Here is a 25,508-nt window from a genome sequence, read left to right as displayed (position 1 = left end):
ATAAACATAAATACGCAGTGTTTAAAACTGTCTGAATTGCTATTTCTCTCTGTATATAAAATTTCTTTATTACTAATGTTATATTTTATAATGTGTATTTATGCTTCAATTTTTATTATTATCAGTATGTTTTCTATTTTATAATAATTATGTCTCATTTCTTTACTATTAATGGCATATTTTCTAATTTATTTTTATTATTATTACTTACATGTTTTCTATTTTATATTTATATTGATTTTTTCATATGTTATTATTATTCTTTGAATTTATTAAGCATCATTTAATGAAATTATAGATTAAAAAAAACACATGTAAAAAATAAAGTCCTTCCTAAACACAGGAATTTCCTAGCTAGTCGGGACCTGAAACAAAAAAACTTTGTACATTTTAAAACTGTGAAATACATAAACAAATAAATATTCTCACATGTAAAAATATTTTATTTTTTGTTAAGTGTCCTCGGCACAGGTAACCCCAGTGAGTTTACATTATTTTTATTATTAATCATTGTTTATAATGTATATAAAAATATATATATATCTATAAATTATTCTTGTCTGCAAAAATTTGGACAAACTCAACAAAATATTGTTTGTATTAATTAATTAGTTATATTTTTTTATTGATTTTATTGGAAAGCCAACAGATAATGAGAAAGTTCAGTACTACAGGAAATTTGATATAAAAAACTTTTCTTAAAAATTGAGGGTAATGTCTGTTGGCCTTCCTATGAAAAAAAAGGTTTTTTTAGATTAAAGGCGAGAATCCCGTTAAAAAAGGAATGAAAGGAGGGAATTTGAAAAAGGAAGGCGCCATGGATCCTAATGTTATACACGACGTAGATGACGACGATCTGCTCTATGGTGGGAATCAAACTCCAGCATCTATGGTTTCTGTAAGTGACATTTTTGTTTACTCTTTATGGTGTTATTTTTAAAAGCTTTTTGATGACTTGAAATATCAATAAGTGGATGTATCCAAATGGACACATGTATGCTTAAAAATGTCGATAATATAAGATTTATTTATTGAAAATTAACATATTTAACCACAGCCACCCAAGAACAGGTGACATCCCTAAGCCAAATAGTTTCTGTCACTTTTTAATTTGAAGATGTCTCTTTCTAAATGCCAGTAAAACATAATACTAAATCAATTATAAATATTCAAGGATCATATTTGTCAAAATAAATCTTTTAAACAATCATTTCTTTAGTCGAGATAAATAAAAAAACATCAATGAATTGGCAGTAGTCACCGCCATTATATTCTAACTCATACAAACAACTGTAACTCGAGCAATCGGCGCGTAAATAAAAAAATGTACACTTTACAAACTTTTTTGCTATGTTAGAAAATATTTACGTAGGTACAATCTTAGTATTTTATTACATTAGCTAATTTTCAGTGCCAAATTGAACGCATTTTTTAAAAGCCAATCAACAGGCTTATGTAAGCCCTAACAGATTAGCATTAATGAGTATATATCACACTTAATCTAAACAGTCTTAAAATCTATTTAAATTTACAAAAGGTATAAATACTCATAATTTAGGCGGACATGGCAAGTGTGCCATCGCGAGTCAGGAGTGACAACGCCGCTTGCTTCTTGAATGCTTGCCCTTGCTGTAGGAACACATCGACAGTACCATTTAATGAGATTTCATTCACTGTTCTGAGGATTCTCGGCAGAGGGGAAGAGAATCGGATGTTAGTTTTATAATTTCCCACAGCAAAGACAGGATTGGTACCCAAGTTACAGAGAGGTACATAAAGGTTTATCTGACCAAGGATATCATGGGCATCTATACGGTTAGATATTAATTTATTCAATAATATCAAACCAGCCAAAATCCTTCTGAATTCTAAACTGAAGATTTGAAAGTACTCTAAACGATCATAATAGTTAATTATGAAAGTATTTGATCCAATTCTAAATATTAACGATTTTTAAAATTCACATTTCACTGATTTAATCCGCATTACATGAATATTATAATTAGAAGACCATATTATAGAATTAAATTCAAGCTAACTGCGAACAAATGATTTATACAATGTAATTGCAATTTTTGGGCCTTTGAATGGCCTAGATATTCGCAAAATAAATCCACAGATTTTGGACATTTGATGGAAATACAACTAACGTCCATCTTGTATTTGTTGTTTTTAGTTGATGCAAAGCGAGCGGGGACAGAGGGACATAGTAACTGGAGCGGTGCGCCGGGATTGGTGGAGGCGACATTACATCGAGCACAAGCCCTCCTATTGGCTGTTCATAGTGCGTATTAATGGCAACATGGAGATCTATTCTCTTCCCGACATGAAACTGAGTTTCCTTGTGAGAGATATATCATCCGGACAGAGGGTAATTATAAATATATTTCATCATCATCATCATGTCCGCTCCCTAATTGGAGCATATGATGTCCACTTCAGAGTAATCATTTATGACCCGCTTATATAGACGCCTTTTTGCTCTATTGTACCGAACAATAGCGTTTGCAAATTATGGGTTTGGTTTTTGGTTTAACAACAAACGTGTAACGGACGGTTCTTTTGTTATCTTCAATTGTCCATAAAGTAAAATCGAATTTTATGTACAAAAATGTGTATATTTGTATGGGAATTCATGGAATCTTCATTGGTAACCTGTAATTGTACATATTCAAAACTTATTTTATATGAATATATACACAAAATTTAACTTAACTTTATAGACAATTGAAAATAACTCTCTTAACTTCCCACTGTAATCGCTTCCCTGGGGCGCAATTGCAAACACTGTCTTCATCTGTACATACCGAGACGGTATATTTAACTTCTATTGTTTGTACCTTCCTAGGTATGGTTGCTTTGGATTTACCGACATGTCTTTATGCATTTTCATTGCGTCATCTCAGACATCGTATGATCGAATTTGACCAATAAGTGATTATGAAACTTTACTCCGCATTCAATGCTCAATTAAAAATTAAAATATTTCTCTTTCATATTTGAAATAAGCTTCTGTTATCACAGGTTAGGCTTTTTCTCAAAAGTTTTCACTTCAAAACTATTAAAAATTAAAATATATCGCAATTAGAGCAAAAAATTCTCGCTTGAACACGATTTTTGTCACTTTTAATAAGTCGATATGTGTATTGTGATACTTTGTCAATGCTGTCGGCGAAAACACCAATTAGGTACTTGGACACTTACATAGTATCATAAACGTAAACCGATCCCAACGCCCAGCAGCATCAGTAATAAGTTAGTCCCCCATTTGTATTTTATTACAGTAGAGTTTCGATTATCCGACCTAAACCGGCCGCGGCAAGGTCGGATAAGCGAAAAGGTCGGATAACACGGAAAATGATAAAAACATTGAAAATGTGTCTTGGGCAATCCACTCATTCACGTCCTCTTCTGTTGCGTCTGCGCAACCCGGCACTTATTGTAACAATGGAAGTAGGCTGGTGTTGTCCGGTTCGGTCTCCTTCTGTACATTTTCACCGCCCGGAGATTCTTAATTTTTTTGGACCAAAACGGTCCAAGATTTAGAAATGGTGTTCGCTCCAACACTCTCCTATGATTAGGCCACGTAGTAAGCCACGACTTTCAAATTTAGATGACGCAATTTGTTCACCATGTCTTCTCCTTGGTCTATAGCGTCAATTAAAGAAGAAAGCAGGTTTCTTCGATAATTCCTCTTCATTGTTTCTAAGGTCCCCTGATCAATAGGTTGACATAAGGAAGTCACATTTGGAGACAAAAACATGGCCTTTATTTCCTTATCTTTAACTTCGTCCTCGTCAGGATTGCACGTAGCATTGTCAAGAAGCAATATTGCTTTCCGTGGCAAGTTTTTGGATTTCAAAAACAGTTCCGCTAGGTCGGATAACTCGAAAGGTCGGATAACCGAGACTCTACTGTACTTAGGTTCTTCTTTAGAAAATGATGTTTTTAAACAATTGAAGAGTTTTTTCTCAACTGTTGACAATATTTTTATTCGGTATGTCCGAGAAGAAGCTCGTTATAAAAGTGAATAATTGTATGGAGAAAACCACAAACTAAAATGTCAACTAATCTTTCCTCATTATATCCGAGATCTCGCTATTTCCGTGATCGATATAACCAAGTTCGACTATATTCTCGAACCTCTTTATTTTTATAAAGTTACTTACTATCTAAACCACCTTAGTATTAATGAAACCCGTCGACATCAGAACAAGTGTTTAGTTCTTATAAGTTTTCCATTATGCATTAAAATTAATGGCATTTATAGATGGCAATCGGAGTAAACAACTCTCTCATATTTCTGGTGCCATGTCCCAAAGTCCTTATCACTCCTAATGTCTTTTTCTTACATCTCCCCTCAACATGCACTTACTAGAAAATGGGAATGAAGTTGTGGTAGAAGAGAAGAAGAGATTCGAACCTCGGGTCTTTGAGTTTGCAATATAACCACGTGACCTCAACTTTTTAAATTTATTTATTTCAAAATATTAAATGTTCCAGGTTCTCGTGGATAGTCTGGAATCAGTTCCATTCCTGATGGGCCATGGTGCTCCCGAAGACCTTATTTCAGATATTTCTGACGGAGTGAACGCATCGCGACTCAAGGAAATGCTTGTAGTTGGATTAGGGAATAAAGGATCACGACCAATGCTCTTCCTCAGAATGGATACTGAACTAATGATATACCAGGTCAGTTTTAAAATACATTTTTGTTTAGAATAATTATACTGCAAAAATAGAAAGCAGCTCATATAGAATTCATCAATTAATAGGGGTATATTTTTCTGTACATATCGGCAGTTTAGCAGCTATCTGCTTTTTATTAATTAACTTCTAACTTATATTTAGTCTGCATTACGTGATGGGTTAAACAACCCATAAAGTAATGCAGACTACAATTTATTATCAGGATTATTATGGTCATAATTGGATAATTTACATAACGCCATTTTTGTGAAAATCACCTCATGGGCGCTGTACGATAAATAAATATCCCAGCACGTCTTGCAGCTACAGAGCGCATGGACGATTGGGATTCTAGTTCCTCATTTCAAAGTGTTAAAACAGTAATGTAAAAAAATGTTAAAGACCTTTAAGTAAAAAAATATGCACAAGACTCTAAAGTAAAACCATTGTGTAATAGACAGTAAAGTAAAAGACAGTTTGGTTGTTTTGAGTATATTCTGGATGTTCTCGAGGGATTTGTAACGGTAGGTTTTTTGAGAAGTGATTTTTTTAAAGATAACCAATGGATAATGTACCATGTTTTTTTTTCTGATGTTTTGAATATTTTTCCTAGGTTTTCCAATACGCCAAAGGAAATTTGAAAATGAGATTTAAGAGAATGCCAGTAGGAATTCCGCGCACTCCAGAAAATGAACATCAGAGCAGCCACGATGATGACATTTTCAAGTACAACATTAAGAAGCTTAGATATTTTAGTAAGTGTGCAGTTATTTCCTCCTAGATGGATCGTATGTATAATGGTGTCCATAAATTGTCTCCAAGCTTCTGTCGGCTGCTATCTCCTATGCCCCCTCCTGCGTCAGCTCCGCGCCTTGGTCTATCGACCTCTTTAGAGGAAATCCTAAGAAGGTTCAATAATCTACAAAGGTTTGAACATATAAAAAATATTGGCTATAATCTGCTTCATATAATTACAATTTTGACCACTAAAGGGTCGGCTCGGGACGGGCATCTTTCGGAAAGCTCGCTCAAATTTTGAAAAATACTCAATCTTAAATGAAAAGTGTTTGATTCCTGTATTTTGTCAGTACTCACCAGTGGCATTTGCAGCGGCCGTTTTTGGCATTATTAATTTTAAAAGGAATCAGCCATTGCTCAGTGTTGACATTTCAATCATAATGGAAATATCTGCTGAATGTTATTGTGGTATTTTTTAATGAACGCTGACAAGCCGGTTTCGCAGTTTAGTGGGTTTAATTATCTGTCCTTTTATATTTCTTTGTTCATGTTTACCTTCTTAAATAAATAAATAAATACAAGTGTTGTATTAAAATAAGGTAAAATAAAGCTACATATATTGTGAAATTAATAATAATTTTTGTTTGAGATGACTTTCACAGAACCACAGAAAAAGTAACCATTTCTAATTATATTATTTATGTGTGTGTACTATATTATGTACTTATATGTAGGTACAAATTAATGAACATTTTTTGTAGATTACCTATAAAAAAAATTACCGCTCGCCACTGGTACTCACATATAAGTTCAAGACCATCACACTATTCATCAAAAGTGTGTTCAAACTGAGAGTCTCACAGAGAGCCATGGAGCGAATAATTCTGGGGATAAGCTAAGGCTAAGACAAAGTTAAAAATGAGATCATAAGAGCCGAGTGGTGGACATTATCGAAATAGTTGCAACGTTGAAATGGCGCCGGGTTGGTCACGTTGCTCGCAGCTCAGACGATAGATGACTGAAATGCCTCCTGCGCTGGCGCCCTTAGACTACCACCAGAAACCCTGGACGACCCCAGCTCCGCTGGAGAGATGTCATTTTGGAAATTGCAGGAACAGTGTGGATGCAAATAGCCCAAGACTGTTTGGTGTTTTTGTTTGCGTAATAGGTTCTTTCAAAATATTTATAGTTGATTAATACAATTCTTCTTCAGGAACTTCTTAGTAAAATTGACGAAGCTGGTAGAGTAATGGGCTTGAACATCAATGTGGCCAAAACAAAGATGATAGTGTTTAGCCGAAACTCTCACAATAATGCTGTATTGCGAATAAATGGTCAAACAATCGAGAGAGTGACTAACTTTACTAACTCGGCTGTCAAATCACTTCTGATCTGGATCCGGATAAGGAAATTAGATGCAGAATAGAAATAGCACGATCAGCATTCAATGGCATGAAATCATTCTTCTGCAGTGATAGTCTTAATTTAAAACTGAGACAGAGGATGGTCAAGTGCTATGTGTGGTCAATACTGCTCTACGGGGTTGAAACATGGACTCTCAAGGTGAACTCCATGAACCGATTAGAGGCTTTTGAAATGTGGCTTCACCGGAGAATGCTGAAAATCCCGTGGACAGATTTAGTGACCAACGTGGAGGTGTTGAGACGAGCCAGTGCCGAAAAAGAACTACTATCCTCAATAAAACAGAGAAAACTCGCATATCTGGGCCATATCATGCGTGGAAGCAAATATACGCTTCTACATCTGATTATGATGGGAAAGATCGAAGGAAAGCCTGGAGTTGGAAGGCGACAGATGTCCTGGCTGAGAAACATCCGCGACTGGACAGGAGTGCGCGGGTTGAGGCGCTGTTCCAGTTGGCGCAGGACCGGAATGCCTACTCTAGAGTGATCGCCAACGTCGGGGAGACCTGATATGGCACAGAAAGAAGAAGAATACACTTGTGAGTAATTAATATTTTTCTTCCTCCAGGTAATATTGCGGGCTACAACGGTGTGTTTGTGTGTGGGGATCCGGGGATGTGGGTGCTGCTTCCTCCCAGAGGAGAGTTGCGCTGCCACCCGCACACTAACCCCTTTCCTGATCCGAGCAACCACGTGCCCATTTTTGCACCCTTCAATAACGTCAACTGTGTACAGGGCTTCCTATACTTCAACATAAAGGTAAAATAATCAACTAACTTAATGAAATAATTGAAGACAATCAATTTTAAGCTACTTTTTGATGGTGAAGTTGGTTTCACGTGAAAGGGTTATACATAAAATCGCCATCTTCGTAAAAAGGTACAATTCTTCTGTTTATGATGTAACTTAAACATTTATAATCGAGTGCAAGGTGCATTGCAATAACCAAACAATTTATGCTTTGATAAGAAGTTGAGTTATTTCGGATTTTCTTTTTTTTTTTACTACGACAATAGTAAATATTTATGATATTTACGCGCTTCTTTCACAAACTGCAATTCTTTTTTTCTCTTTCTTTCTATAGATTCAGATAGGATATCAATCTTAGTCCTGTGATGCAGATGTCCAATTTTTTCTCCATCTCTTTGGTGGTCGTCCTGGGCCCCGATTACAATGGGAAGTTAACATAGTTATCTTCGACTGTCTATAAAGAAAAACCGATATTTGTGTACAAAAATGAGTATATTTGCATGAACATTCAAAGTATCTTTGTCGGTAACCTATAATTGAACATGTTTAGAAGAAAAAATTGTATGCATATTCTGCTTTTCATACAGAAAACTTAATTTTACTTTGTAGATAACTTCCCATTGTAATCGAGGCCCCGGTGGTTGACGACCCTCTGGAGTCTTGGAAATCCTTGCTAAGTCCATCTCCAGAATCGTCTTCTCTGCCTACTCCATCTCACAATGTCCTCTTAATAGCTGGTACTGCAAATCTCTTCATTAGGTATCCTATCTCTAAGGGTACCTACGATAGGCCGCAATGTTTTCGTTTTTGATGTTCTTAGATGTTTCGTTCTAACAGTGTCTGCTCTTCCTCATAAGTCATTACGGGCCTGATGCATATTTTTTATATTCTAAATTTGCTTTCCGCTTTGGTCCCAAACAGTGTCCCTTAGGCATCCGGAGACAACTGCTGCTTTATTAGTCTGTTCTTTGACTTCATTATACAGATCACTGCGACTAAATGTCTCCACACCTAGGTAATTGAACATCATGACCTATTCTATAGGTCTATCGTCTACAACCAGTTTGCATCTTAGAGGCTGTCTAGATATTGTTAGAAATTTTGTTTTGTCAATGGATATTGTCATGTTATCTCTCTGTCCTGTGCTGCCCGCAAAATCTGCTCCACAGTCCTGAAGCCAGTCCAGTCTCGTATATTACGCAGCCAAGACATCTGTCTTCTTCCAACCCCTCGGTGACCCTCGATCTTGTCTTTCAAAATTAAATTAAGCGATTGGTACTTTTATCCACGCATTTTATGGTGGTTAAGAGTTCTCTGTTTTTTCCAGCTCAACTTAAGACTTCCGAGCTCGTTATCAGGTCTGTCCAAGATATCTTAAGCATTCTGCGATGCAACCACATCTCAAAAGCCTCTAGCCTGTTCACAGTGTTCACTTTCAGAGTCCAAGTCTCACAGCCATACAACAATACAGACCACACATAACATTTTACCAATCTTTGCCTTATTTTCATGTTTTGATTAGCATTGCAAAAGAGGGATTTCATTTTGTCAAAAGCAGCTCTTGCTGCCTCAATTCTGCATTAAATTTCTATATCTGGGTTAGAATGCTGTCGAGGTACTTAAACTTGTTCACCTTTTTAATGTCACTACCCTTTAATTTGAGAGAAAATGCGGAGTAATCAAGTCGGCCAAATGTTATTGCAACAAATGATAACGCACACACAACACAATTATTGTTGAAGAAATCATCATCGAAGTTCTGAAGTACGTTCTCAAATATAAATGAGTGTTTAAATTGTCACTGCCATTTAGTAAAATATCGAAGATTATTTTCCATGCAAGTCCGTTGTCTATATTTCATCTGTAAAGCTGTGCAACGGTACCATGCTTTGTCCGGCCACTTTGTAACTGCGCACTTTGCGAATTGCGAATTTTCTATGCGAATGTCGATGGATGTAGAAAACGAAGAAGACTGATAAAGAAATCCAACAAATATTTGAAGAAATACATGCCAACAGTCAGAATAATCGGCATGCATGCGTGAGAAGATGTACAAATGTAGAAGATGCGTGGTCTGTATTCAAAGACAGTGATGTGACGTTATATCTTCCCCGCAGGAAACAATGTGATGGTTAGTTTTTTAGGCACAAATAGTATTGATCATAAATAAAAAAGTAATGTTTTTTTCAGTCTGAATTGAAAATCTGTATCCTGCCAACTCACTTATCGTACGATGCCCCATGGCCCGTGAGGAAGGTGCCCCTCAGAAGCAGTCCTCACTACGTGACTTACCACTTGGAGTCTCGCACCTACTGCATAGTGACGTCCAGCGCTGCCCCTTCGCAATCCTACTACAAATTCAACGGAGAGGATAAAGAACTGTCCGTCGAAAGCAAGGGAGAAAGGTAAAATAATTGTACTTGCTATTTTACAATGTACGCTTTTCTGTTTTGAAGTTAATATGCTGTCCATACAGCATATGCAATAAATACAGTAAACACCTCGTTTTACATTCCTCGATTTTATATTTTCCCGCCTTTTACACTGAAATGTTCAGGACCCATGTTTCTTCATACATTCTCTTAATATTCATTAACATTCGTTTTAATATTAATAAATTGCGATGTTTAAAACATAGCAATAAAAATATGTAAAGTTATAAAAAAGATTGTTTAAAAACTGTCATAAAAGTGTGAAATAATTTTGCAGCGATCTGCATTTTCATCTGATTAGGTTTGCAAGATGAAAAATTAACACGAAATATTTATTTATGCTTTATTAAGTTAGTTCATAACATCTTAAGAACTAATATAATCTTTTAATAACATTACAATTTTTTATTAAAATTTCTCAATAATATATTTTTTCAAATTAATTATAATATTTCGATCTTTTCTATCTAAATATGTGTACTATAAAGGGTTAAAGGTGAAAAAATAGCATACATTTTTCACGTTTTGTCATTTCATCAAGATTTTGAATGTCTCAAAGAATTCACCATGGTGCCTCCACTTTTCCAGATTATTAAACTGACTATTTACTATTGACCTGTTTATTTACCACTGACCTGATTATTTACCTCTGACCCGATTTTTTACCATTGACCTGATTATTTACCATTGACCCGTTTATTTACCAATGACCTGATTATTTAACATTGACCTGATTATTTCTAACATTTGTTGATTGTTTTCAGATTCCCATACCCCCTTCAGGACAGGTTCTCCATGATGCTGTTCTCACCCGTTTCATGGGAAATTATTCCCAACACCAAAATAGAACTCGAAGAATGGGAACACGTCACCTGCTTGAAAAATGTCAACCTTGCCCACGAAGGAACTAGGTAATGTGGGATTATGAATTACAGTTAAACCTCACTTTTACGTCGCTTAATTTTACATTTTCCCACTTTTGATGCTGGAAATTTAATGTCCCATTAATCCCCATACATTCTTATACACATATTCCGTCTAAACTTTTTTAAGTTTCCACCGGTTTTAGTTCAAATGAATGAAAGCAGGTGAATAACAAAAAAAGTGTTAATTATTGTTCAATTAAATTTAAAGCGAGTGTAGTGTGCTTGACTATTTCGTTTGACTTCTTAATTACTTACCGTTTTGCATTGAATTTTGATACATTTTTGAACAGTGCTCTCTGAATGACGTTCCAATGTCCTTTAGGGTTAGTTTTTATAAAATTCTTACACGTATTTTGAACAAAAATGCCATATTGACATTTTACTAAATTGTGACACGCAGTTGACACATGTTTATGAAGAATAAAGTCTTTATATCATTAAATTACGATGCAGAAAATATTATGTATTCTGTATGTACTGAAGTAATTATTTGAAAAATTTTGATCTATGTATTTAAATATTTTTTACCTTTTGTACTTTAGAAATAATTTAATATTCATTTTTAATAAACACTAGGGTAATATTCTAATTCTCTATCACTCAAAATAATAATAAATCTAAATTTATTTCAACAGAGAGGGGAAACATTTTTGAGAAGGGAATATGGAAGTCTAGGTAAATGCCTAGGGCTTATGACCTGTCATTGGCTGGTTTAAGTGGCCACTTAACACACTGTGTAACATTCACCATTCTGCCCATGTTTGAACATCCACATTTCCTCAACTCTTCCATCTGTTGACTTTTGTGAAGTAAAAGAGCTAAAACCTTTATCACGTGGGTGAGATTCATCCGGCTGAACCAAATCACCTACTAGGCAACGCCTGAAAACAATTTTCCAATTTTTATACTACCTAGGGAGGAAATCCCAAACAAACAAACCTGCCAGAAGCCAGCTGTCAAACTAAACCCAACTTTTCTGTGCTATATCGACTACCAACTTAAGCAGATAAAAGCTGTAAATAAATCTTCAAATTTATGTATATTTGAATGAACATCCGGGATGAAAGGGTCAATAATAAATTTGCACTCACTTTTTTTAATGTGTCAGAAGAAAAAAAAATGCAATCTCATAACATTTTAAAATTAATATATAATATTTATTTAAGATTATTTTTGTTTGTTTATTTTCTAGGACTGGTCTGAGAGGGTATATTGTACTAGGAACAAATTATAATTACGGAGAAGATATTACTTCTAGGGGCAGGGTAAGAATTTCAACATTTTTTATGTCTGGGGTAAAAAGTGGGTGGCATGATACGGTTTTTGGTTAGCGATTTTTATTAAAAACCTCATAATCGTATTGATGAACTCGTCAGGATTGTAGAACAACGAAGGATGTGTGAAAAACGCGCATTGGCTTTGTTTATGATTGGTGTTCAAAAAGTCATATAAAGGTTTTTTTTCCAGATTTGAAATATATATATATATACAGGGTGTTCTTTAAACTATGTCACAGCCGAAACCACGATGATCAGTATGGGCAAGAAGACATATTAGCATATTAAAAAAAATATTTAGAACAAATAATTAAAAAAAAAAAAAAATATTAAAAAAAACAAATGGTTGCTTACTCCTGCAGGGGAGAAGTGAGGGGAGTGCGGCGCAGTATCATACTCCCCCCTTCCCCCACCTCGTTTCAACCCTGCAGAAGTAAGCAACCATTTGCTTTTTTTGATATATTATTTTTTTAAATTTTATTAGTTCGAAAACAATATTTTAATGTGCCAATATGTCTTCTTGCTCATACTGATCACCGTGGTTTCGGATGGGACAGGGTTTAATGAACAACCCGTATATATAACTAACTCATGTATCAAATGGCATACTTTTGTAAATATCAAGTTGTGACATAAAGTGTAAAAAAATAAATTAAACTGCTCTCACGTAAAGGTGAAGAAAATGACATGCGTCATTGTTCTACGATCCGGACAAACTAATGGCACCACGTTTACACGCTCATGAAGTACTGTAAATATTGACAATATGTCGAAAGTGTCTCACAAATGTAAAATTTTATATTAGTGAGAGCAGTGCCATCTTTTTTATGGATCTGAGTATAAATGAGAGCCACCTACCTCTGCTGGTAAGGAAGAAAATGTTGTCATATAAAGCCTCCTGCTATATCAAGGCACCCCGTTTTCTCCTATTTATTTATTTGACACTTTATATACATATACAATATATATACATATAAGGGCGGGCATATTGCCCTAATGTAATTTCTTCCTATCTACCCAAACCGTTCAGTTTGAGAAAATTATAAATACATGGACATATTGAATCTTACAATTTTATATAATTAACAAAATAAAAATATATAAAAAAAAATTAACACTATACTATGAAGAGAGGAGAGGGGATGGGAAAGAAAGAAGAAGGATAAAGGAACAATTAAAATATTTAGATAGTGACATTTTGATCTTGACTTAAATGTAAATAAAGAAAGGGCGTCTCTAACATTAGTGGGTAGATTATTCCACAATCAAGCGGCTACTACTGTGAAAGAGGAGGCAAGTAAATTAGAGCGATGAAAGGTTTTAAAAGGGTTCTCTCGTTTCTAGAACGAAGAGATAGTCCGTGTTGTGAAAGAGGTTGGTAAGCTCTCTCAGATAAACAGTTTCGTTTCGGTCCTACCAGTTTTGAGACGTACCTGTCTCTTTGTCGGGACATTAATACACTAACATGCAAATTTTACCAGACACCTAAGTATTTAATATGGATATGTAAGTATTTCTGGGGTGTAAATAAATCATTGTTAAAATATTGAATAACTTTTTAAATTCCACTAGCCGTAAACAACTGTGTTAGAAAATAGAATTGACTCCTATCTATTAAAATGAGGATTAAATCTTAGACTTCTGCCTCAAAATCTGCAACACTACTACTGGACCGCAACACTTTTAAATTAGAGTTCTTAATTAAACATTTTTTTGTGTTTTTCTTCTTTTTAGATATTAATATATGATGTAATAGAAGTAGTCCCTGAGCCTGGGCAGCCATTGACAAAGAATCGTTTCAAAGAAATTTATGCCAAGGAACAAAAAGGACCTGTTACTGCGTTAGCACAAGTTTCAGGATTTCTGGTCTCAGCTGTGGGACAAAAGGTACTAATTAAAAACTATTTTCCAGGATGTTGGAAAAGTAGTAAAACGGGAGGAACATACATAAATTACTACAAATTATAAATAAATCATTGACACCAAAATGTGTCATAGACTGAATTTTTTTTGGAAGCATAAATTCTAAAGTTCACAGATAAAACTTCCTTAAAACAGCCCCCTGTAATCTACACAGTACCTACATAATAAAATTGTCATTAAATAAAGTCTGTAATATTTTTTTCCAAAGTGTTCTGCTTTCCTTGCTTGTTTTAAATCTTAAATTTTTAGTTTTACTGTACAATACAATTTTTTTTGTACAAAAATATTAGCTTGTACTCAGTGATATTCAAATGAATTATTATGTAATTTTTTTGTCGATATGTTTGTAGATTTACATATGGCAGTTAAAGGACAATGATCTAGTTGGTGTGGCCTTCATAGATACCCAGGTCTATGTGCATAGAATCCTCGCGGTGAAGAGTATGCTGTTGGCTGCCGATGTATACAGATCAGTAGCTCTGATGAGGTTCCAAGAAAATCACCGGACTCTCTCACTGGCTGCGAGAGATATGCGAACTGTTCAGGTATGTTTACTCAGTAAAAACCAAATGTCACCAATATAATGCTTACATAGTAAGTACCTCAACGGATGCGAATCATGGCATCCCTATTGAGTTTTGAAACTAGGCCCCTCGGAAGAATACAGTTTGACTTGCGAGGAATAATAAATTAAGACAACGGATGCACGAGTCATATGCCAAGGATGCCTTCCGAGACCCTTAATCACACTTGCCTACTTTACTAGCCATCAGGTTCTCGCAGTCCTGGAGGTCCACGGCCGACAGTTCCTCTGCAGTTTATGTATGAACTACGGGACGCGGACCTGATTTGGAAGGAAACACGAGAGTTGGTTGCAGACAGAGAGGTCTGGAGAGATTTCGTGATGTCTCACTTAGGTAGCTGACAAGGATTATAATGTATTAGTGCAATGTAAAAATCTCAGGTTGTCACTAGAGACCTTACAGGGCACTGCAAATTGAATAAACACCTTGCTAGAATAAACCTTTTTGAATCTTCTATGTATAGGTTCTGCAGTGTAGATGATGAAACACCCATACGCATTCTATGTGAATGTGAGGCTTTATATCACAAAAGAAGCCGCATTCTCAGGGGTCCACCGGTGAATCCTGAGGATGTTAGAGTACTCACCCCCTCATTAGTAGCTCAATACTTTAAACATCTGGATTTGGAGAGGGAGATTTAGCAAAATAAGAATACTCACCCTCAATTCAGTAACAACCAGGCTCTTTAAAGACCTGGCCCTGGAGAGGGAGAAATAATTTACAGGGACCCGTCACAGGTAATGTCGGAAGCTTGTATAGCGTTAACCCCCATTTTCAGAATACAGTAATTTAAAAAAAAAAGTGAATGCAAAAGAAGTTTAGACAGCATTGCAGTGTCTATCATCTGGGCTGATATTAACATTAGTATTGATGCCCTCGTCCCCAAAAAAGCTTTTTAATCAACGCAGTATTTTAATTTTTCAGGTTTATGATATGGAGTTCCTTATAGATAATACGAACTTAGGATTTTTGGTTTCCGAGTCGGAAGGAAACTTTGTTATGTTTAACTACCAACCAGAAGCAAGGGAGAGTTTAGGAGGTTCGTTATTTATGTTTTCGCTTTTCTTATTTCATAACATTTTGGTTTGGGTTTACTTTATCTTCAGTTATTATTTCAGACAGGGAGATGCAATAAAGATGAATTGTTTTATTATTTACCAGGTCAAAGGTTGATTCGCAGAGCAGACTACCACTTGGGCCAAAAGGTCAACTGTATGTTCCGTATTGCATGTCGCCCCGAAGGGGAACAATCCACACAACAATATAGTAAAGAAAAAAGACACTGCACAATGTTTGGTAAGGCTCATTTATTTATTTATTTTATTTTACATAGTTAAAGATAATTGGAGAACAAATATAATAATAATATTAACATGTGTACATATCATGCGCATTGGCTAAAAATTTTACTTCTAAACAATCAGTACTTTATTGACTACAATAAATGTTTTTTAATTACAGTAAAACCTCGTTTTTACATTCCAAAATAAACAACTAATAAAGGATAAATTATTGTCTCAACCGAAATTCAAAGCAGGTGCAGTGTAATTGACCCTTTTGTTGAAGTTAGTTTTAGTTTTCAATTGAACAAGACTTGTACAAATCATGATACACAGTTGACAAATGTTTAGGAACAATAAAGTTTTGATATCAATAAATTGCGATGATTAAAACATAAAAATAGAAATATTTAAAGTTATAAAAATTGAAAGATGATTTAAACAGTTGTCATAAAAGTGTGACACAATTTTACAGTGATCTATATGACAGTTGGTTTTAGTGATGCCATAGAAAAAAAGTGATACCGTTTAAATAAAATTTCCCAACATATAGGGGAAAAATTATTTTATGCAAATTCAAAATTTATTTTTGTTATTTTTTATTTACACATAAAATAATTTTAACATGCTCTTTTTAAATCAAATAAAAAAACAGATTACATATTATTTTTTGAAAAAATACAAAATATAAAAGTATTTTTGGTGAAATTATTGAAAATACCTAGTCAAAAAAATATTAACAATCCCCAATTATCACCGTTTTTACAGCTTTTCTGGAAGTATATGTACACTATAGTGTAGCAAATTAATTTTAGTTTTATGTAATTCCTATTTTTTCAAATTCATTTTCCATCATTTTTTTCCTCAGTTTTACACTTTTTTCTTGCTCGCTTAAATTCTTTTCTGTCAAATTCTTTTAATAATATAAGTATACGTTATTTATTTATATTTTTACAGTGCACTGCACTAAAAAACCACCCTTTGATTTTAATAAAAGCTAGCCTTGCTTTCCATTTTCTTCTTCCAAGTTTATTTAATGTAATGTTTGTTTCTCATTTCAGCAACATTGGACGGTGGTTTAGGGTATATTTTACCCATATCTGAAAAAGTCTACCGTCGGCTTCTCATGTTACAAAATGTCATGAATAATTATTGCTGTCATCTTGCAGGACTGAATCCCAAAGCATATAGGTAATTTTAAATTGTATTTAAAGTACATTGACTCATCCAATGAAATATTGACCTTTTATATGCCAATCTGTTTTACGTTCATATTTGAAATATGAAACCCACCCGGTCATCACCGACATGCTATTATTATTTTTAAGGGAGAATTAGTTCATTATATACAGCCTGGTAGGTGGGTACATCAAATATTTTAATGACTAATCAGTAAAAAAGGTCAACATATCCATAGAAGACCTGAACAACTTTTCGAAATCCTAGTTTTATATTACTGTTAGCAGTTTTATGCCCAAAAAATATTTACTTGTCATTATGAAGTTTGATAAAATTTTTCACGGAATTTGTGAATTATTTTTTTAAGGGTTTTCTTTATGCCATGTTTTCGGTTTGTGAATATTCTTAATGCAATGTATTGGGTGCTTTAATAAATTGTCGTTGTTTTTTTGTGAAAATTAATGCGGCCGAGTGTTGTCATGCTGCAAAATTACTTTGTCGTGTCTCTGCACGTATTGCTGCTGTTTTTCCTTCGATGCTCGGATCAAACGCATGAATTGTAGTCGATACCGATAAAGATGAAGAACATTTTAGAGAGCAATATAGAAGTCTAGGCATCTACAGGGCTTATGACCTGTCATTGGGTGGTTTAAGTGGCCACTTTACACACTGTGTAACATTCACCATTCTGCCCATATTTGAACATCTATATTCCTTCAATTCTGTCATCTGTTGATGTTTGTGAAGTTAAACAGCTAAAACCTTTATTTATGCGGGTGAGATTCATGTAATTGAATTATTTCACCTACATACTAGGCAACAGCTGAAAATTTTATTTTTTCAAATTCTATACTTCTTCATGGACCAGGTGGATTTATCAACAATATTTTGAGTTTGTTCAAACTTTATGGTATATATTGTTCTGAGTTGCCCTGATTCTTGTTTTGGGAGTCTGAAACATTCACCTCTCTTCGGAGGATAGCAATGAATTTCATTATTACGTCAAATTTTACTGAACATGTATTCGGGTAACAATTTACTTTGGTTTTGTTTTGTTGAATTTTAAAATAACAATTTTTTTTAGAACTTATAAATCTTCTAAGAAAGTACCTGGTGGTCCGGCAAGAGGAATATTGGATGGAGACTTAGTTAGCCAATACCTTTATCTTCCGGAACATGAAAAAATCGAGGTGAAGTATTCTTATGTATTCCAAGACATTTATTTACGTCCCATGGGAATTTTTACTTCACAAATATATGTCGTCAATATGTCACAATTTGTGTAAATTTTGAACTTTTTGACTGTTTAAATTTAAATAAAACATCCTTCACGAATCTTGATGTAAAAATTATGGCCGAAAATGTCATGTTTTTGTAGGGACATATTTTTCAATAATTTATTTTTTAAATTCATGTATGAAAACATTTCCCTTTAATATCCATATTGATTTTGAAAATACAATTAATTTTTCTTAATCCATTTCATATATTTTTATCGGTATTCGTAGTATGTGATATTTCCCTATTGTAACTTTACGATTTACTCGCTTCATGGTTCTATGTACACACTTGCACTAAAGTATCATTTATGCGTGGACAATACAATAAATAAGGCAATATTGTCTTGCCCCGGCTCCCAGGACAGAATGCTGGGACAATATGGAAATTTGGCTGCAGTTCACTGTGAAAATTAATACATGACAGTGTATGAGGAGCAAATTTACTAAAAATATGATTTATTTTATACCAAGATGTATTGGAATTGTCAAAAAATAATCTAAATAATAAAAATGTTTTTTTCTCACACCATTTTCATGCGCGCGTCCAGAAAATTGCTATTGTCACAAGGTCCTGTCCGTGAGTGTTGTCCGCGAAGTAAATGTGGCCGCCCACGGTGGTGGAGGATATCATTGTTCTACGAAGATAGCCAGTCCGTCTATCTCTGTGACAAAATCTCGGAACAATGTCCTGTTCTACGAATTTCTGTTTACACATGGACAATGGTCGAATCCTGGGACTGAACAATATTGTATTGTCCATGTGTAAACGACCTTTTACACTCATTTGAACGCTGTCTTTCTGAAACAGAGTCATGTTTTAACTATTTTCTTTGACAATCAAGATTTTCTTTTAAAAATGCTAAAGCATTTTTAAAGACATAACTAAATATGTTTGACACATCAGCATCGCTTTGAAGAGTAGAAAGAAAAACTAAGTGAAAAATACATGGTTTAAAAGCATGTTTATTTATTTTTTAGGGTCTCTTGCAAATGCTTCTTTTTTTAAATATTTTATTCTATTTTATTGGATGTGTGATATTGTGTAAAGTCAATACATTTTTTCTACAGAGTTTAAAATGTTTTTATTTTATTTCAGATTGCCAAAAAAATTGGCACCAAGGAAGAAGAAATATTCTCAGATCTTGTGGAGATTGATAGATTGACTGCCCACTTTTAATTTTATTTACTAAAAACAATTATTGTAATTAAGTGTAAAAATAAAAAAAATATGAATTTAATGGTTTTTTATTATCTTTGTGGTTAGGCCGATTAAAAATGTGTCACAGCATAAATAAATTCCTATACCTGTCTCCTTTTCTCTCGCCCACTTGAATCCTGTCCCTTTTGCACCTTTATAGTTCCAATAACTATTGAGTTTATTATTTTGCCACCTGGGGTCACTGTCCGATTTGACCGCGATTGAAGTGCATTTTCGGTTTTGAATTTTTCCGCTTAAGCAGAAAAATAAGAGAATCTACAAAAAAGGTCAGCCCATTCACCCCATTTCCTTGTAATCCATTTGAGCTGTGACATTGACAAAATTTAATATGTCTACTGTCGAGAACCAGCTCACGCATCGTCACTTTGTGCTGGTAACACTTATCTACAGTAAAAGCACTCCGCATACCCAGAAACCGTTTTATAGGTTTTCCTATCGGTTTCTGTTTTTTTTTTCACTTCATTATTATTTTGAAGTATTACTCTCCTCTACTGACGCTCGTCAATTTAGTCACCAAAACATAAATTCGATTTAATCTAGTCGCAGTGAAAGGATTGTTATTACTATATTTGACAATTTTGTTTAAGTATATATACATTTTATAGGCAGAACTACTTCACTTTGATAGGAAAGAACAGTATAAAAATATTAGTTTAGTTCATACTCAAAAGACATTAGACTCTTGACAAAATATGAATTCTGAAATATTCTACAAATTCTCTAAAAGACTATATATGTATTTATACGTTTACATTATTTGTATTTTTTTTTTAAACAGAATGATGTTCCCTCACTGGGGTGTCCCGTGCCGAGGGAAACATTTTACAAAAAGTGAAACATGCCTTTAATTAGTTATTCAATAAAGTTAACAAAATAATAATAAAAAAAAACGTAATTAATCTAATTAACCTAATTATCATTAATATAATAAGTAATATAAACTAAAATAATCATAAACAACATAACCAATTTATATAGACCAAGAGACCAAATTTCATAAACAGTAGTTGATCCACTCATCTATCCGTGCGCAACCCACCTCCACTATCCATTTCTTAATAGCAATTTTATATTCTGAGTACTTACTAATTGTCCTTACGGATAATGGAAGTAGATTGTACACTTTAACCGAGTAGTAGGCCAATCCTCTTTGACCGAAGGTTGTATTAATTTATTTTTTTGTAGCATTAGGGTGGAGTATCTAGTAACTCTTATATTTGTGAAAGAAGTTATGGAAGGTAAAGAATAATGTTTGTGTGCGTATAGTAACAGAACTTTTACATAAAGTTGTTTTATAGATTTTACATGAAGATTTTTGAATATACCGAGGGAGCTAGTTCCGATTGCTATGAAAAAACACTTTTTAGTATAAATGTTACATATTGACAGTTGGAAGGCAAAATTTACACAACTTTCCAAAAGAGCCAACAATTTTTTTTGTGTTTTTTTTAAATTAATGAAAAAATCTCAAATATATGGTGTGATTCCTACGTTATTTAAATACAATTTTTACATATTAGGTTGTAAATAAGTAGCAACTTAAATTGATGCTTTCTGGCAAAACAAATACCAAAATATTACGATATCCGGCTTCTTGGCTAGTAAATATCCCAATATAGGAAAGATATTGAAATAGGCGATGGAATATGATGGAGGCTACTTACAGGAATGCCTGGAGCCCTGAGCCCCGATTACAATGAGAAGTTAACAGAGTTATCCTCGACTGTCAATAAAGAAAATGAGTATATTTGCATGACCATTTAAAGTGAGGGCATTGGAAGCAACGATAGTAAACTCCCGTTTTGGTGTTTTGAGAAAAATAACAAAAACTGTTACACTAATGCCAAAGAGTCTTTATGTTAGAAATGTTATTGTCACTGAACTTAAACTTTAAGATACTAATAAATTAGCTTTAATAGAAACACTAATTAAAAAAACTTTCTTAATATTTGTATGGCACGGCCATTTGGAAAATTTAAATCTCAAGCCTGTCATTGGTCGAATAAAATGGCTGATGGAAATTGCTATTTTGCTTCCAAACACTATTTTCAAACCATCAGAAGTATGATTTTAAAGTACATTTGCAACTCAACTCATGATTTTTATAAAAATAAAGTTGATAAACTACAGAACGACATCATAACCAAAATATTAATTTTTTGGAGGTTGCTATCTTTGCTTCCAATGCCCTCAAGTATCTCCATCGGTAACCTATAATTGAACATGTTTACAAGAAAAAAAATGTATCCATATTCTGTTTTTTATACAGAAAACTTAATTTTAGTTTGTAGATAAAATTGAAGATAAATGTTAACTTCCCATTGTAATCGGGGCCCTGTTAAGCTAGGGTTTCCTAGGACAGCGGTGCCCGTATTTTAACGGCCGTAGTGAACAGTGATGCTGTTGACAGCCATCGTAACGGTGACTAAAAAGTGGTTTCCTAAAAAAATGGTGTTGATAACACCGTTAAAGAATAAAACCACTCTCTATTCACCACTACGACGGCTGCCTACCGCATCACCGTTCACTACGGCCGTTAAGATGCGGGCACCGCTGTCCTAGGAAACCCTAGCTTTAAGCTAAACGGCCGTAACTTAAGGTGCGGCTATTTGCTTTGCACATTAGTTAAGTGATGATGGACACTGACTTTTTTGGAAATGTACTTTGAAGGTGTTTCTGTAAGTATGAGGTTTTGAAAAGTGTATTCTTAGGATAAATTGTAGAAAAAATTGTGTTCTTTAAAAAGATACAGGGAATATTTTTATAGAATGCACGATTAAAGAGTTGAGAGAAAATCTTAGGAAATGACAAAAATTGTCCTACTGACGCACGCACTGTCTTGCCAAATCAGAAAACTTGGATTTTTAATAAGGCCGTAGTTACATACGAGGGTTATCCACAAAATAAGGTTACGACAATTATATTCAACGTTTCCCACCTAAAAACTCTTAAGTTTAGTGAAAAGGAGATAGTCCGAAGGCGCAAGTCAGGTGACCATGTCCCATACAAACGATGTCAATAGCTCCTGTGTACTTCGCGCGGTGTGGGGCCTGGCGTTGTCATGCAGGAGGCTTACTCCGCGGGCTAGCATTTCCCTTCTGCGGTGCTATCATAAACTTCCACGAGTTTCTGATGGATATTCGCGGCGGTATTGTTCTGCAAAGTTAAGAAACAGCTGACCGTGCGGATTTTGCTCGGACGGGAGGTGGCGGGAGCGTGCGACGTGATCTCCATCGGGAAAATCGCGACGGGATCTCCTCGATACGTTCGACATTGTTAATGTACATTACTCTCCAATAGCAAGAGTATTTGCCTCTTAAACATAGTTTCACTGATGTGTAAGATGTCGATCTCTAAAGTGATAATGTTCAGCTGTCTGACTGCTCTTTCAATCGGTATAACCTGAGGCAGGTTGGTTTTGGAAGCCGGGAGGTTAAACAGTCTGTGCTGATGCTGTCGGAGAAAACCATCAGGAACATAAAAAGGGATAATCTCTAAAATGGCTGAGTTCTCGATAAAACCTCTTGTCAGTCTAAAAATTTGGGTCAGTGTGAACCCATCCCTTCTAAGTTGCAAACTGTTGGTCCCAAGCATGCCCAAGAGGAATGCAGTGGGATAGAGCCACGGATAACTACTATACTCCATCATGTAGAGATACCTCAGAATTTTTTCTGAGCCTTCTTCAACATGAAGGAATATCTCGTCTCGTGCGGACTCCATATCCCCGAGGCGCTCTCAAGCCAGTGCCTCGATTATGAACGCTATCTTCATCTGTATATATTGAGACGGTATATTTAACTTCTGTACTATTTGTATCTTACCTCTTACTTCGGTATGTTCTACCTACTTGTCATATCGACATCATATGATCGAAACAAGCCAATGGAATGACCGCAAACAATTAGTCCGCGTTCCTTACGTCATTAACATTTAAAATAGTTCTCATTTATAGTTTAAACAGGCTTCTGTAATAAAAAGTGCTCACTTCAAAGCAATTATAAACTCCATTAAATCCCAATTCAAGCAAAAAATGCTCGCTTGAACATGAATTTTGTATGACTTTTGGAAATCACCTAGACGGTACGCTTAACGATCGTCTGTATGTATCTACCGATTGACTACAAAGCCGGCTCCTTTAACGTCTCGATACATGCACTCAGAAAGATAGTAAAACAGATGGATAAAATACAATAACTAAATATTTTTTTTAGAGTGGTAACTTTCTAACGCCTAGATACTCTTATTTGTTAATAGGACAGAATCTAGCGACATTATTTTCACATCTAGGCGTTCGTTTTATTAAAGTGACAGTTATGTTGGAATTTAATTCGACTTCATAATTTACTTACTTCTCTCTCATATTTTTAATAGGCTTTTAAGAAAAAAAGTGCCAACCTCAAAACGATAAAATTTTTTAATAAATCACAATTAAAGGAAAAATTGTTCGGGGGAACAAACTTTTTGACACTTTTAATACGTAGATAAACGAGGGGTTCTAGATCCGTCAGTATAAACCGATGTACTTACATCAAAACTTGATGTTGGGGGTATCGGTAGTACCTTTATAGTCGGTCGGGAGACTTTTATCTTCAACTATGACGACTGAAGCTATGTCATTTTAGAGCGTAGATATGTGTACCGTGAGGTACGCTTCCCCTTGTTTCATATCGATGTACCTACCCAAAACTTGAAGGTGGGGGTCGGTAGTATATCTTTATAATCACTAGAGGGAATTTATCTTCAACTATACCGTCAAGGTAAAGGTATGACGTCTGTATCTTCCCATCATAATCGAGGCTCTGGTCCGAACCAACGAGTTGTACATGATTCTGAATGTACGGGAAGCATTGAAAACCCCGCCAGTTCGGAGAATAAAGCCCAACATCTTCAGTGCAAGGTCACGTGTTCTCTCGATGTGAGCATGAACACTGCTTTTATAGATTACCCAAAGATCCTTAATTGTCGAAACATGAGTTGGCGGTCTTCCATTGCGTATCTGTGATATACAGTACGCAATGCTCTAGTGAAATGGTTTGAAGAGTATCTTGGCGATAGATACCAAATAACGAAGGTGAATGATGAAATTTCCGAGCCCCTCAAAATTTCATTGGGAGTACCACAAGGATCGGTTCTCGGACCGGTTTTGTTTATTATATACATAAATGATATTGTCGAAACATTAAAATATTCAAAAATAAGACTCTTTGCAGACGATGCCTTAATATATATATCGGGAGAAAATTATAAAACAATTATGGACAGACTAAATCATGATCTTAATAGTGTATCACTGTGGCTAAAAATTAATAAATTAAAATTAAATGTTAACAAAACTAAATATATGAATATAGGAAACAAAAGAATAGAAATTACACCATCAATTGTAATAGAAAATGAAAAACTTAATGAAGTCACTGAAATTAAATATTTAGGTGTAATGTTGGATTCAAAACTTACATTTCACCAAAACGCTAAGATGATAATAAATAAGATTGCAAAAAAAATATCAATTTTGGGAAGGATCAGAAGATTTATTGATAAGGACTCCAGCAAAACTATTTACAAAGCAATTATTGAACCACACGTTAACTACTGTAGTAGCATTTTATTTTTATCAAACAAAGAAAACATAGATAAACTTACTGTATTACAAAATAAAGCCTTTAGAATCATTTTGAAAAAAAAAACAGATATACGAGGGTAAAGTCGATGGTAAATGAAATGAAATTATTAACATATAAACAAAGAATATTTTACAATACAATGATATTTGTTCATAAAATTATAAACTCTAATAAAAATACAGA

General features: G+C 34.5%; 1 protein-coding gene across 1 annotated transcript in view; it reads left to right on the top strand.

The window, feature by feature from the left end:
* The window catches only part of Cpsf160 (cleavage and polyadenylation specificity factor subunit 1), a 36,916-nt gene extending 17,196 nt beyond the window's left edge, over positions 1-19,720 (top strand). Inside the window, exons 14-28 of the mRNA XM_088226748.1 lie at positions 755-898; positions 2,177-2,371; positions 4,504-4,692; positions 5,303-5,444; positions 7,420-7,610; positions 9,792-10,006; positions 10,798-10,944; positions 12,152-12,224; positions 13,971-14,123; positions 14,510-14,704; positions 15,668-15,782; positions 15,905-16,039; positions 17,085-17,214; positions 18,287-18,392; positions 19,579-19,720. Coding sequence (XP_088082874.1) covers positions 755-898; positions 2,177-2,371; positions 4,504-4,692; positions 5,303-5,444; positions 7,420-7,610; positions 9,792-10,006; positions 10,798-10,944; positions 12,152-12,224; positions 13,971-14,123; positions 14,510-14,704; positions 15,668-15,782; positions 15,905-16,039; positions 17,085-17,214; positions 18,287-18,392; positions 19,579-19,659 — 2,211 coding nt within the window. The 3' untranslated portion in view covers positions 19,660-19,720. The remainder of the gene's footprint in view (positions 1-754; positions 899-2,176; positions 2,372-4,503; positions 4,693-5,302; positions 5,445-7,419; positions 7,611-9,791; positions 10,007-10,797; positions 10,945-12,151; positions 12,225-13,970; positions 14,124-14,509; positions 14,705-15,667; positions 15,783-15,904; positions 16,040-17,084; positions 17,215-18,286; positions 18,393-19,578) is intronic.
* Positions 19,721-25,508: the final 5,788 nt, after the last annotated feature.

This window comes from Micrasema longulum, unplaced genomic scaffold (genome assembly GCF_059751315.1).
Source record: "Micrasema longulum isolate JH-2025_06_02 unplaced genomic scaffold, ASM5975131v1 h1tg000468l, whole genome shotgun sequence".
NCBI classification, from domain to species: Eukaryota; Metazoa; Arthropoda; class Insecta; order Trichoptera; family Brachycentridae; genus Micrasema; species Micrasema longulum.
This window is presented reverse-complemented; position numbering and strand designations above follow the sequence as displayed.